The sequence below is a fragment of the Piliocolobus tephrosceles genome, chromosome 17 (genome assembly GCF_002776525.5).
Source record: "Piliocolobus tephrosceles isolate RC106 chromosome 17, ASM277652v3, whole genome shotgun sequence".
Lineage (NCBI taxonomy): Eukaryota > Metazoa > Chordata > Mammalia > Primates > Cercopithecidae > Piliocolobus > Piliocolobus tephrosceles.
Window position 1 is genome coordinate 41,633,891 of NC_045450.1, and position 15,218 is coordinate 41,649,108.

General features: G+C 44.3%; 1 protein-coding gene across 2 annotated transcripts; it reads left to right on the top strand.

Annotated features, from left to right (window-relative positions):
• The first annotated feature begins 582 nt into the window (after positions 1-582).
• Positions 583-12,972, top strand: HERPUD1 (homocysteine inducible ER protein with ubiquitin like domain 1). Of its 2 annotated transcripts, XM_023209984.2 has the most exons (8): positions 583-912; positions 4,345-4,422; positions 4,511-4,585; positions 5,811-5,941; positions 8,033-8,155; positions 8,694-9,044; positions 11,235-11,340; positions 12,217-12,972. In XM_023209984.2, exons 1-8 carry the CDS (start codon positions 592-594, stop codon positions 12,379-12,381), a joined length of 1,350 nt encoding a protein of 449 aa, XP_023065752.2. In that variant the 5' UTR covers positions 583-591; the 3' UTR covers positions 12,382-12,972. The 2 variants fall into 2 exon arrangements, with proteins under 2 accessions (XP_023065752.2, XP_023065753.2); XM_023209985.2 differs by lacking the exon at positions 12,217-12,972 and having other exon boundaries at positions 8,694-8,887; positions 11,235-11,314.
• The last annotated feature ends 2,246 nt before the right edge of the window (positions 12,973-15,218 follow it).

Here is a 15,218-nt window from a genome sequence, read left to right on the forward strand (position 1 = left end):
CAAGTCTGAGGCCCAGGGAAATTGGCAACAGCTGCCTGGATGCCTCCATCCTCCCAGCCCAAGGAAGATCTGGCCTCGCTCCTTCCTTGTCCTTAGGAGCACGTGGTGTTCTCCTAGGTGGTTCTGCACACGGGGTCGCCCAGCCTTTCTATGAGGGCCGAGTGGGTAGTCTTCCCCTGTAGGACGCGATTCCCCGTAGGTTTCCACGTGGGGCCACTGGAGGCAGAAAAACGGGAAGTGGGCACTGGCACCTGGGGTGAAAAAGGGTGGAGGTGCGGCTTTGTGAGGAAACAATTTGCAGAGACTGCTAAACTGGGGTCTGCTGGGATACCCCACTCCCCACCCCCTGCGTCGGATGCCCTCAGCCACCCGAGCTGGGGGCCCCCCAGGTCTCAGGCCAAGCTCCCCGCGCGGCCTGCAGCGCACCCAAACATGGCCGCCGAACTCGGGTTCCCGGGGCGCAGCCGTGCCTCGGGGTGACGCAGAGGCGGCGGGTTGCATCAGCCCGCGCCCACGTGCTCGGTCCGCCCTCTGCCACCCGGATCCGGACGCCGATTGGGCCACGTTGGGACAGTGCCTCCGCCTCAGCCAATGGGCGGCAGCCACAGAGCGTTTTGTCCGCAGAGCCGGGCGCGGGGCTCCTATAAAAGGCGCCCAAAGCGGGGGCGCGCGCCCCAGAGACGCGAACGGTCGTTGCGGAGGTTGGGGGCGGCTGCTACGCCGCCTGTCTGGCACCTGGGAGCGCAGCGGAGCCCCGACGCCACCATGGAGTCCGAGACCGAACCCGAGCCCGTCACGCTGCTGGTGAAGAGCCCCAACCAGCGCCACCGCGACTTGGAGCTGAGTGGAGACCGCAGCTGGAGCGTGGGCCACCTCAAGGCCCACCTGAGCCGCGTCTACCCCGAGCGTCCGGTGAGAGCGGCCCCGAATTCCCGCCCCTAGGCTGTGGTCCCCTGCCCTCTGCTAGGAATGCCACGTCCGCCTGCCCTGTCCTGTGGCCTCCTCCCCCTGACGGCTGCGATCGCCCGGCCGGTCACCTCCCCCAGGGCTGTGGTCTCTCCTTCCCTGCCCCGCCGACGCGGGCTCCCCTCTGTTGCCCAGGGGCCGTCAGTAATCAGCAGCCTGACCTTGGGCGAGTCATTTCACCCTCCAAGCCTGTTTTCCCCCAGCGGCCAGGCAACTCGGTGTTCCTAACTGGGCTTGCATCCAATGGCTAGAAGTAAGAAAACATCCGTGCTTCAAAATGAGGTTTCTGAATGCAGCCTCTCTGCGGGGAGAGGAGCGGGCAGGTGCCACCCGGGGCCGTGGCTTGAGAAACCTGGGGACCGCCCAGACACTGTGGACGGAAGGCCCCACACCCAGAAGCGGGACGTGGCTCTTCTCCTCCCTGTCCACCTTCCGCCGTGCCCCTCCCTGTCGCACTGGACCGCGCAGCCATTGCCGAGTCCCGGGGTGGAGTCCCGTGCACTTTCTGACCAAGAGCGACTGAGAAGGGAAGCAGGCAGGAGTCGCCTTCAGTCTGGTTTTAGGACGGCAGCCTCTCCATTATTAGCAAGACTTCCTTGCTTTGTTTTGGTTGACACATCTGTCAACATCACCCTTAGCACCGCCTGCCCTGGCCACCACGTGATGAGGCTGTAAGCCGGCCCTTCCTGTATTTACTTTCTGCTCTGATATTATGTAAGTGTCAGCAGTGTTGTTCACTGCCCACGAGCATAATTCTTCATCACACAGGAGAGGGCATCCGGGCAGGAAAAGATAGTGAAGTCGTGAGTTCCAACTTGTGGTAGCGCCTGTGTCTGTTTTTGTTCCATATGGTTAAGAATGCTTTAGAAGTGAGTTTTCCATCTGAGTTGTTATTTTGAAATTTGCATGTTTATTTAGTAAGCTTACATTCCATGTCCTCTAGAATTCACCCTGGCACATTTTTCAGTTTCACTATAACTGCCTCCAAGAAACTGGGTGGCTGTGTTGCCATGAGAATGGCTATTGGGGACACAAATTGGTGAAGCAGGTGTAGCCTATGGTTGCATCATATGGCAAAAGGCAGGGTTTTGGAGGAGGGTTTTTCTTAAGGGCTTCCTTTGGTGAGGAACGCGGCTCCCATCTGTTCAGTCTGAAGACCTAAGATTGTAAACAAATACCTCTCAGGTATACAAATTTGTGTCTAAAAATTATTATGGCTGAAACATACTTATCATTTGTTTTCAGTGGTAGAAAATGGTATATTATGAGAAGGCCTACTTTGTAATAGTCGTTGACTTTACTTAATATTTTTCTTTTTTTTCTTGAGGCGAAGTCTCCCCGTGTCTCCCAGAATGGAGTGCAGTGGCACGATCTCGGCTCACTGCAAGCTCCGCCTCCCGGGTTCACGCCATTCCCCTGCCTCAGCCTCCCGAGTAGCTGGGACTACAGGCGCCCGCCACCACGCCCGGCTAATTTTTTGTATTTTTAGTAGAGACAGGGTTTCACCGTGTTCGCCAGGATGGTCTCAATCTCCTGACCTCGTGATCCACGTGCCTCGGCCTCCCAAAGTGCTAAGATTACAGGCGTGAGCCACCACGCCCAGCCTATTTAATATTTTTCAAATCAGCCATCTGTGTGAAGACTCAGTATCAAGTTAGGCCTTTAAAAGGGGGAAAATCAAAACCACTGGCAGCTGTGGTTTTCCAGCCTTTTCTAGTGGTTGAACTCTAATAAATGCAGGACCCTACATATACAAAAGGTACTGTTTTACAAATTCATGTATATATTAGCATTTACCTTTAAAGTTCTCACCTGTCAGTGAAAAAACCGGTGAACACAGCATTCAGTATGTTTATTTTGGTTCAGTTACAGTGTCAAAAAGTCCTGATGTATATGGATAAGTAGATGCACTTTTTGCTGTTTTGTTTGTTTTAAACAGCTTGCTTTAATTATCTCAAGCTACTTGGCAGGAACACCTTTATTCCAGGTTTTGCTTAATCAGTTATTCTGGCATGAGTAGATTAACACGTTAGTGATCTCCAATAGACAGTTTATATGTTAATATTATTTGAAGTCATTATTTTTAAGTACAGTTTAGAAGGAGTTTCAAATAGATTTTTAAAATGAGATTTGTGTAAAAGAGTGTGCAGTCCCTATGGCATTAACATCGGTGATATGGAGTAGAGGGGTGGGAATTGTGACACTGTGGCAGCAGATGACCTTGGACAAGTCAGTTTTTCAGACTTTCCTCCCTTAAAATAGGGATACTAGGCCGGGCGCGGTGGCTCACGCCTGTAATCCCAGCACTTTGGGAGGCCGAGGTGGGTGGATCACGAGGTCAGGAGATCGAGACCACGGTGAAACCCCATCTCTACTAAAAATACAAAAAAGCCGGGCGAGGTGGCAGGCGCCTGTAGTCCCAGCTACTGGGGAGGCTGAGGCAGGAGAATGGTGTGAACCCGGGAGGCGGAGCTTGCAGTGAGGTGAGATCGCGCCACTGCACTCCAGCCTGGGGGACAGAGCGAGACTGTGTCTCAAAAAAAAAAAAAAAAATAGGGATACTAAATCTCACAGGGTGGTTGTGTATATCACCCACACGCCATCTCCTCTATAACTGCATTTGTATGCCAAGAAATCGTCTGTGAACACTTCGGTTTAGAATAGCTTCACATTATTTTGGAGCACTGCTAGGTGGTTTTGGTTAAGGCTGGCCTTGGGAGTACTCTGAGTTTTCTCTGAAACCGAACTTGATTTGGTTGTAGGTGCCCTGTTTGCTGTTTGTTGCTTTTAGTAATAGGAATCAGTTTACCTGGGAATTAAGAAGTACATTGCCATAGGTTTGGACTGGAGATAATTTGCCCTTTTTTTTTTTTTTTTTTGAGATAGAGCCTCACTCTGTCGCCCAGGCTGGAGTGCAGTGGCGTGATCTTGGCTCACAGCAACCTCTGCCTCCCGGGTTCAAGTGATTCCCCTGCCTCAGCCTCCCGAGTAGCTTGGGTTACGGTCACAAGCCGCCACGCCCAGCTAATTTTGCATTTTTAGTAGAGATGGGGTTTCACCATGTTGGCCAGGCTGGCCTCGAACTCCTGACCTCAGGCGATCTGCCCACCTTGGCCTCCCACAGTGCTTGAATTATAGGCATGAGCCCCTGTGCCCAGCCGATAATTTGCCATTCTGCATTTATTTGCGTGTTAGAGACCAGTTAAAGTTAGACACTTTCTAAATAGAAGTTTTGTATATGGGGTTTTTGAGAAGGTATTTTCCCGTGATGCTGGGGGGAAACACACATAATCAAATTACTTGTATAAAACAGTTTCTTCTGTGTTTAGGAACTTTTGGGGGTGAAATGCTGACCTGTGTTTTTCTTTCCATGATAAGCGTCCGGAGGACCAGAGGTTAATTTATTCTGGGAAGCTGTTGTTGGATCACCAATGTCTCAGGGACTTGCTTCCAAAGGTACCTCACTTACACATTAACCTCTGAATGTTTTTAAGCACTCACCAGGTTAGGTTCAGGTCCTTAAGTGCCTTCTTATTACTTTTAGCAGGAAAAACGGCATGTTTTGCATCTGGTGTGCAATGTGAAGAGTCCTTCAAAAATGCCAGAAATCAGCGCCAAGGTGTGTCTACTTCTACATGATGATAACAATTTGTATCATTCAGACTTTCAGGGGAGTAATAAAAGAAGTTGGATAAAACTTTTATTGAGAGACAGTATGGTGTTATTACCAAGTACTATTTTGTTTCTTTGCTAGGAATTAGAAACTGTATTATCAACACAAGTGATAGGTTCATAGTAGCAGATTGTTCCATTACTGCTGTAGTGGAAAAGTGGAGTTACATACTGCACTATCTTCTGGGATATGATTTGATCTATGGTTACTGTGTATCGAGATTACTGAACTAACACTAATTGGATTTTTATTGAATTTAGCACATAGCAAGTTTTTTCAAAGGAGCCATTAAGTTTTATAAAGAGTACAAAAGTGAATATATTTCCTCTGGAAATTTTCATTATGATTAGTTGGATAGGAAAAGATCAGAGTCTTTATCAAGTGATCTTTAAAGAATTTTTTTTTTTTTTTTTTTTTAAATATGGTCTTGCTATGTGGCCCAGGCTTTTCTCAACCTCCTGAGGGCAAGTGATCCTCCTACCTCAGCCTCCTGAGTAGCTGGGACTACAGGCATGTGCGACTGGACCTGGCTCTAAAGACTTCTATGTGACAGAAAAAAACATGTATTTTTCATTTCACAATGTTTATTCACATATATGGTGTTAGTATTCTAGTGTAGTGATGCACTCTAAATTTGCATTATATTTCCTAGAACATCTGAACAGAGCATAGGAAATTCCCTATTTTGCCATTATCAATTCTAACAAAAATCTTAAAAGCACTTTACCATTTCATTTCCCTGCACTGTAATTTTTAAAAAATGATCAAAACCAAGGCTTACTTGTATGAGAATACTATTTTAGAAAGTTTGGGCCGGGTTCTATTTATAAATCTTGTTGGTCAGATTTCTGCGATGAGTAAGTTTAGCACCATTATCAAGAAGCTTTCTCACCAATGACAACTTCATTGGAAGATTTTAATGAAATTTTAATGAAAGTGTAGCATCGTTACTGTAGGGAAAAAATATGAATATGTTAGCATCTGTATATTGAAAATTGTGTTTAATAAATATCAGACTATTTTTTACATAACGTTGCTTCTATTTAATTTTGTCACGTTCAGAGGTGGGGAGTAGGAGACATAAGCCCTTGACAGGAAAATAATTCCTTTTGCTTGATTTCAGACAGTTGCATCAGCTCCCTTGTTCTGTGTTCATGTTACGCTTATTTAGGTGGCTGAATCCACAGAGCAGCCCGCTGGTTCTAATCGGGGACAGTATCCTGAGGATTCCTCAAGTGATGGTTTAAGGCAAAGGGAAGTTCTTCGGAACCTTTCTTCCCCTGAATGGGAAAACATCTCAAGGTGAGTGTTATAATAAAGATCTCAGCTTATGCAACATGAACGTGCCTCATTTACATCAATTTAAGAGTAAGGTGTGTTTACACGTATATAATCAGAATTTTTAAACCTACAGAATTTTGCTTTACAAACAGCTTGGCTTTAAAGATCTCTAATATATTTAACTTTTCTTAATACACAACCTTTTAGTACACATAAATTTAAAAAGTAGGCAATGCATATATTGAAAAAAAAAAGAAAGAAAATGTAGGCGTTTTATCCTTCCATTGTGCTGACCACTTGGTTGCCATCATGATAGGAAATTGCTGCTGCAGGAGAAAAAGCTGTTGTAAGCATTGTGCAGCTGCTTTGCTGAGTGGCTTTGTGCTTTATTGTAATAATGGGTGACAACAAGGGAAAGACTGTTTAAGAAGTGTTCTTCCAAAGACTTGGGGGTACTAGGAAGATTGACCATTTTTTATAACTATTAAAGCTTTTCTTTAGAGCAAAAGTCAAAACTAAATGCTGTGTTACTTGGATTTTTATAGCTCTTGGAATACCTTGTTTTTGGGGAAAAATTCATTAACTACAAGTTGAAATTCTGTAACTCTCCAATTCCCCGTCCCCCTTTTCCTAGTAGTTTTTATATGCAATATTTTTATAAAGTCAGGTGTTTCAGGAATGAGTTTTTCTTTTTTTCCCCTTTAATGGAACTTTCAAATATACACAACAGTGGGGACTAGATAATGAATCCCCACACCATCATCCAGGCCTAGTAAATAACAATCAGAGTTTTACCATACCTCATCTATTACCCTTTCCCCTTTTTTTTAAAAGTATTTAAAAGTAATCCCCAGTCATCATGTTATTTCATCCCTATATACTTGAGTATATAACTGTGAAAACCTTTTAGTTATCCTGTATATCTAGAATGCCATTATCAGATCTAACAAAAATCTTAAAAGCACTCTTATCATTTCATTTCCATGCACTGTAATTTTCCTAAATGATCAAAAACAGTATCATACCAAGGCTTACTTGTATTGGAATACTGTTTTAGAAGTACTCTGTGTATGGAATTTAGTTGAAAGATTGTCAGCATATAAATTGGAAAACTATTGGACAGAAAATTATTGGTTAGAAAAACTTAAAACAACTTCCCTTATTCTGATTCAACTATTCCTAACTTGAGAATTGAGGCTCATATTTGACTTTCTGAATCTCACCATATTTACACTTGATTTCCTTTAACAAATACTTATTGAACAGCCAGTACATATAACTTTGCTTAAGGATATGAGTTGACCTACAGGAATGACCACATAACCAATTTCTGATCTTTGGGCAATTCTATTATGCTTTCAATTTTGTGATGTGCTACTGAAGAAATACACTGTGTAAGAAGCACAAAGCCAAAGATAACCCACATACACCTGCCCTACGAAGTTGAGGGCTGTGTGGGCTGATTAAAGAAGCGTGCATTTGACATCAGACCAGCTCTGAAATCCAGCCTTGCTACTTAACTAGCTCGGCGACCTTGTGTAAAGCCCCTGTCTTCCTTGAGCTGTACTTGGGTTCCCCTTCTAAAATCTCCTTCGTGAGATTGCTGTGGATGCAGCAGCCTGTACAGGACCCCAGGTAGTCAGTAAGCATGCACAGGTGATGCCATATGCACACATCACTATAGATACAGATGGAGGGTGGAGGAAGAAGTGGGTATCGGGAGGATGGGAGAGATTTCCTTCAGGAAAGACTGGGAGAAACGTGACTTTTGAGCTGCCTTCTAAAAGATAAACAGTGGGTTGAGACTTGCAGTGAGACTCAACAAGTCAAAACTGAGCTGGGATCTACTTAACCCCAAAAGGTTGTTTATATGTGGACTCAGCAAGTAGGTGGCAAGGGCTGTTGTTTTCCTGTGATAGAAGTGCTGTGTCATTTAGTACCTTCTGTGCTTATTGTACTTGGGTGCATCATACAGTCATTTACCATGTAACTGCCACAAATCCCATTCTTCTGTCTCTTCGATTTGAACTCTAGATTTTAATTTAAACTTAGTTTTCATTTGCTCATACTGAACCCACTCAAAATGAGTGTTTTTTTTAAATCTGTGTATAGGCCTGAAGCTGCCCAGCAGGCATTCCAAGGCCTGGGTCCTGATTTCTCCGGTTACACACCCTATGGGTGGCTTCAGCTTTCCTGGTTCCAGCAGATATATGCACGACAGTACTACATGCAATAGTGAGTCCTTCCCGCTGTGCTGGGTGTGGCCAGGGCTCCCGGGAATTGAGAGGAATTTTATCCATGTTACGTGTAAAGTTCAGAATGGAGGGATGAATGTATTTTCATCAGTCTGCAGAGCCCTGCTCTGTTTGGTCTGGGTGGAGTAGAGTGTAAATGACAGCTGTTACCTGATTTGTGTATTGACACAAGGGTGTTTTTGTCTGATACACAGTTTAGTGCCTTTATTTAGAACATGTTACTTTCTTTTCAATTTGTGGTACCTTCAAAGTTTTGTGAAGATTTTAACTTGCTATTGTGCCATAATCTTACAGTGGCCTTGATGTTTAATTCCAGGTGAAATTCACCATGTGGCTTCTCTTAGAAAAGGCATTTATAGATACAATTAGTAAGGAAGCTCCTCACTAAATTGAAGAAAAATCAAATGCATATCTACTTACTTAAAATTCTTAACAGTAAAAGACTGCTGTATAAATAAGCCACAGACTTCACGGTGCTTTGGTCTCAACAGTATCTGCCTCTGTCGTTTTTATTTTAGTTTAGCAGCCACTGCTGCATCGGGGGCTTTTGTTCCACCACCAAGTGCACAAGAGATACCTGTGGTCTCTGCACCTGCTCCAGCCCCTATTCACAACCAGTTTCCAGCTGAAAACCAGCCAGCCAATCAGAATGCTGCTCCTCAAGTGGTTGTTAATCCTGGAGCCAATCAAAATTTGCGGATGAATGCACAAGGTGGCCCTATTGTGGAAGAAGATGATGAAATAAATCGAGATTGGTTGGATTGGACCTATTCAGCAGCTACATTTTCTGTTTTTCTCAGTATCCTCTACTTCTACTCCTCCCTGAGCAGATTCCTCATGGTCATGGGGGCCACCGTTGTTATGTACCTGTAAGCAGATGGTTTCTCTAATACAAATTACACTATGTTGTGTTCACACTAAGCAGATTTTGCTCTTTTTTGTTTTTTGTGTTTTTTTTTTTTTTTTGAGACAGAGTCTCGCTCTGTCACTCAGGCTGGAGTACAATGGCACGATCACTGCAACCTCCGCTTGCCGGGTTCAAGCGATTCTCTTGCCTCAGCCTCCTGGGTAGTTGGTATTACAGGCACCTGCCACCACGCCTGGCTAATTTTTGTATTTCTAGTAGAGACAGGGTTTTGCCATGTTGGCCAGGCTGGTCTCGAACTCCTGACCTCAAGTGATCCGCCCACCTTGGCCTCCCAAAGTGCTGGTTTTACAGGCGTGAGCCACTGTGCCTGGCCAGATTTTGCTCTTTTTTGAGCAATCTCAGTTACTGTAGAAGGAGGTGTGTTTAAATAGTATATCATTCTGTGGCTGGGCACAGTGGCTCACACCTGTAATCCCAGCACTTTGGGAGGCCGAGGCAGGAGGATCACATGAAGCCAAGAGTTCAAGACCATCCTGGCCAATATGGTGAAACCCCGTCTCTACTAAAAATACAAAAAATTAGCCGGGTGTGGTGGCGCAGGCCTGTGATTTACTTGGGTAGCTGAGGCAGGAGAATTGCTTGAACTGAGGAGGCAGAGGTTGCAGTGAGCCAAGATCGCACCACTGTGCTCCAGCCTGGGTGACAGCAAGACCCTGTCTTAGAATAAATACGTAATAAATAGTATATCATTCTGGCACTTTCAGTACAAAGAATTCATGGCTTGGTTGGTTGTATGGTCCCAAGAACATACCAATCCTGTATTAATATAAGAATATTCTCATGTCCTCTAGATAAGCTACCTTACCTTCCAGGCTCACAAACCAGAATTATGTAGCCATACTGAGGCATGGAACAGCAAATTGTATTGGTTTTGAATGAGAACATATTTGCCTTTATCAGGCCATAGCTGCCTTCCAGGGTAAAGGTCAGGCACTGACTGTTAGCATAGCCCTGAAAGGCAAGGGAATCTTCACATACCTGACATTTGGTTTTAGCTGTGGCCTGGAGCAGTACTCAACTGGGGTAGTTTTGTATTCTTCTCTCCCCAGGGGACATTTGGCAATGTGTAGGTATTTTTGTTTGTCACATCTAGGGGAAGTGGTCCTGCTGGCATCTGGTTAGTAGAAGCAAGAGTGCTGCTGAATTTTCTACAATGCACAGGACAACTCCCACAGTAAATATTTGGCTGAATATGTCACTAGTGCCAAAGCTGAGAAAGCCTGGCCTAGAGTGATGAGTCTTCATGGTTGAAACTAAAAGAAGAAATTTTCCTTTATAGTAAAAATGGATTTTTATTTTAGCTTTTAAAAATAAAAAATAAGGCCGAGCGCGGTGGCTCAAGCCTGTAATCCCAGCACTTTGGGAGGCCGAGACGGGCGGATCATGAGGTCAGGAGATCGAGACCATCCTGGCTAACACGGTGAAACCCCGTCTCTACTAAAAATACAAAAAACTAGCCGGGCGAGGTGGCGGGCGCCTGTAGTCCCAGCTACTCCGGAGGCTGAGGCAGGAGAATGGCGTAAAACCCGAGAGGCGGAGCTTGCAGTGAGCTGAGATCCGGCCACTGCACTCCAGCCCAGGAGACACAGCAAGACTCCGTCTCAAAAAAAAAAAAAAATAATAAAAAAATAAAAAATAAAAAATAATTAGAATATAATGAACACTCAAATATCCACAATTAATCATTGCTAATATTTTGTTATATTTGTTTTAAGACTTGGGATTTAATTGGTTTCTTCAAATCAAACATTTAGTTAATATTTTCTGTAGTCTCTAGAGTCATATATTTAAATGAGCAAATGTAGGTTGTCATTATGTTATATATAATGACAGTTTTGTAGGTATATGCTTTCTCCCCACTTTGTGCAGGTTTTCAAGGGCAAGGTTTAGTTCATATAAAGAAGCATTTATTTAGTGCATACTATGTGCCAGGTGCGATTAATATTGCTGGGTGTGCAATGATGAATAAAACACAGTCCCTGCCTTCAGTGGTCAAACACCTCTGTAGATGGGTCTTGCAGTGAGCTTATCATCAGGGTACTGCTAGGATTAGAGGTGGGGAGCCTTGGATTCTTGAGTAAGTCTCACTGTGACATCAGCTAAGATGGATTTTTATGTGCTTCCTTTGAAGGCATCACGTTGGGTGGTTTCCATTTAGACCGAGGCTGGTTCAGAACTTCCCAAATGATGGTCCTCCTCCTGACGTTGTAAATCAGGACCCCAACAATAACTTACAGGTATGGAGCCTCCTGTGAAGCCCAGGCGAGCTTGACATGATATGCCAGGCTCTCAAATCCTTAACCTTTAGATTTCCAGCTTGTGGTTTACCATTTTATTGGGCTAAATATTTCATGATTTGTTCACATTTCTTCTTAGAGCAGCAGCTATTTTTAAAACATCGAATGTGCCATCACATTCTATCACATATTTTTGACATGTGGCAATTTGCATTTTGGCTTAAGTAAATAACATTTTTTTAAACCCACTATTTTGAGCATTCAGTGGTCTGTAACAGTGTGTTATACCATAAGAACTGGTATGAAGTGGTTAACTACTAGTTTAATAATAGTTGAAGCCTGGGTGTGGTGACTCACGCCTATAATCTCAGCACTTTGGAAGAGTGAGGCAGGTGGATCACCTGAGGTCAGGAGTTCAAGACCAGCCTGGCTAACATGGTGACAACCCATCTCTACTAAAAATATAAAAATTAGCCAGATGTGCCCGTATTCTCAGCTACTAGGGAGGCTGAGGCGGAAGGATGGCTTGAACTTGGGAGGAGGAGGTTGCAGTGAGCCAAGATTGCACCACTGCACTCCAGCCTGGGTGACAGTGAGACTCTGTCTCAAAAATAATAATAGTTGCAGATCTAGTTGTTTCATTTGCTCTGATATTTGCTGCCAGGAGTATTCAAAACTCTGACAACATCAACACAGTTGTGCTGTGGAAGCCTGAGAAAGAGCCCTATCCAGCCTAGGGCATCATGCCCTGGGGTCCTGGCTGCCTGCTGCCGTGCCTGTGGGGCGGGGGGCAGGGATGTACCCTGCCCTTTCCTAACATTATTTGGTGTTCATCACAGCCCTAATCGTTTTCTCGTTGTGTTTCATTACCTGTAGGAAGGCACCGATCCTGAAACTGAAGACCCCAACCACCTCCCTCCAGACAGGAACGTCCTAGATGGCGAGCAGACCAGCCCCTCCTTTATGAGCACAGCATGGCTTGTCTTCAAGACTTTCTTTGCCTCTCTTCTTCCAGAAGGCCCCCCAGCCATCGCAAACTGATGGTGTTTGTGCTGTAGCTGCTGGAGGCGTTGACAGGAATGGACTGCATCACCTGACTCCAGCTAGATTGCCTCTCCTGGACATGGCAATGATGAGTTCTTTAAAAACAGCGTGGATGATGATATGCTTTTGTGATCAAGCAAAAGCAGAAACGTGAAGCCGCGATACAAATTGGTGAACAAAAAACGCCCAAGGCTTCTCATGTCTTTATTCTGAAGAGCTTTAATATATACTGTATGTAGTTTAATAGGCACTGTAAGTAGAAGGCCTTAGGTGTCGCATGTTTATGCTTGAGGAACTTTTCCAAATGTGTGTGTCTGCATGTGTGTTTGTACATAGAAGTCATAGATGCAGAAGTGGTTCTGCTGGTACGATTTGATTCCTGTTGGAATGTTTAAATTACACTAAGTGTACTACTTTATATAATCAATGAAATTGCTAGACATGTTTTAGCAGGACTTTTCTAGGAAAGACTTATGTATAATTGCTTTTTAAAATGCAGTGCTTTACTTTAAACTAAGGGGAACTTTGCGGAGGTGAAAACCTTTGCTGGGTTTTCTGTTCAATAAAGTTTTACTATGAATGACCCTGGGAGAGACTCCTATCATCCTAGCAGTTTACTCTGCGTTTGTTATATCTAGATAGTCAACAGTTGAGTTGCCAGTGTTTAACCTGAATGCTTGTTTTTCCAAAGAGGACTGTTTGTGCCAGTAAGAATGATCAGGTAAGGCCATGAAAGTTTTTGTTGGTGTTTGTTTTTGAGATGGGGTCTCACTTTGTTCCTTGGCCCAGAGTACATTGGCTACTCACAAGTGGGATGGTAGCGGGCTACAGCCCCAAACTCCTGGCTTAAGCCACCTCTTGCCTCAGCCTCCTGGGCAGCTGGGACTACAGGCATACACCATCACACTCAGCTTAAAAGTTTTAATTTACTAAGAATATACCTGTGTTTCCCCCATTTCGTGATTTAAACAGTGCTGGCTTATATAGGAACCCATCAAAGTTAAATTCCCCACATTTAAAGTTAGTAGTTAGTGGTTTCACCTTGGCAAATCTGCAATAGTTTCACCTGCTCAAATTTCATGCTTTTTGTAAGCTGAGCTTATGTTTGTAATTTTAATCCTTTAAGTACTACTGTGGTGACTAATCATTTGTTTGTTTTTTGGTGGTGGTTTTGTTTTGAGACGGAGTCTCGCTCTGTCACCCAGGCTGGAGTGCAGTGGTACGATCTCAGCTCACTGCAACCTTCACCTCCTGGGGTCAAGCGATTCTCCTGCCTCAGCCTCCCGAGTAGCTGAGATTACAGGCGCCCATACAATGCCGGCTAATTTTTTTATATTTTTAGTAGAGACGAGGTTTTACCATGTTGGCCAGGCTGGTCTCGAACTCCTGACCTCAGGAGTTCTGCCCGCCTTAGCCTCCCAAAGTGCTGGGATTACAGGCATGAGCCACCATGCCCAGCCAGCAACTAATCTTTAAAGCACAGTTTTATATATTTTTACGTGAGTAATGTTATGGTAGGTGTTCTACTTGGCAAAGTAAATCAGCCTTTTGTATCATGGTTGTGATCATTTAAATTAATCCTTATTGTAAACATTGTTTACACAAGATAAACATTCACTAAACAACTCATAGCAAGACGCTGGGTAGGTACAAAGATGTCTTATGTGTGGTTATGCTTTCAAAGCCAACTGAAACCCTTTTGTAAGGAGTTAAATAGCAAAAAGTTTCAAATAACTGTGTGCCTCTAGAACAGAACTATCAGAAGGCAATGAATATTCACAAATTGCGAAGAGATAATTTGCTTCAAGGAAGAAACTAGAGTGGGTATGAAATGATGGGGGAAAAATGATGAGGTGTGAAATTACTCACCTTCTCTCCAGTTGAAGGAAAGAAGGGTAGCAGCAGGAATAAAAAGCTCAGCCCCAGGATGTGCTCTTCCTGCCAAACAGCTGGATTCTGCACATGCTTGGGAATGAGGTCCTGCTAGTTTAGGAGAACGAATGTTAAGAATTCCCAAAGTGTTGGGTGGAAAAGCCTGTTTCTTTTCAGAGGCAAGGCCATCACCATTTGGCAAAGGGCGCAAGGCCCCAGGCAACTGTGGTACCATCTGTTTCTAAAGGAGCCGAGGGTTCACCCCCTGAAATGTCAGTTTGTGGCTTAAACTCTAGGTTCTACAAGCCCAAAATAAATAGTGCCAGGAAGGTGCCCCTGAACAGAGCTGTCCAGGGTTCAGATTGGCACCCCATCTGCACTGGGGCAAATGGGACTCTCAGCAGTTAAGGCCTAAGACGGCTGACAGGTGGGACATGGCAGAAATTCAGGGCTTCCACCGCAGCTCCTCAATGTGGCATGATTGTGGGCCACACACCACTCTGAATACTTAGGAAATTATTGGTTTGGGCCTTTATTATTAAGTAGCAAGTAAATAACTGAAAAAACAAAACCCCAGATGTCAGCTCTGGCTATAGCAGCTTTCTAAGTCTGTGTTTTTAAGGTGTAATTTCTTGAATCTTAGTTCTGTAGAAGAAACACTCCACCCCCGCCCCTAAAAAATGAGCTTCATGATCAAGTACATTTTGGAACCCGCGGGTTGATCCAAGTTCGTAGGTTCTATCCATGTGTTTCATTTTGGGAAATTTAGTAATGAGTTACTAAATCCACACTTCCTTTGGCATTCTACATAGCAAACATACTTTGTTAGATGTGACATTTTACACAATAAACAATGGAGATAAACTTTTTAAAATTTATTTTTGGCCAGGCACGGTGGCTCATGCCTGTAATACCGCACTTTGGGAGGCCGAGGCAGGTGGATCACTTGAGGTCAAGAGTTT

Bases quoted from the DNA above. Each gene is read 5' to 3' on its own strand.
- HERPUD1 (XM_023209984.2), top strand. From the start codon at position 592: ATGGGCGGCAGCCACAGAGCGTTTTGTCCGCAGAGCCGGGCGCGGGGC. The intron at 913-4,344 runs GTGAGAGCGGCC...TTCCATGATAAG, and splicing joins GCGTCTACCCCGAGCGTCCG to CGTCCGGAGGACCAGAGGTT. The intron at 8,156-8,693 runs GTGAGTCCTTCC...TTTTTATTTTAG, and splicing joins CGACAGTACTACATGCAATA to TTTAGCAGCCACTGCTGCAT.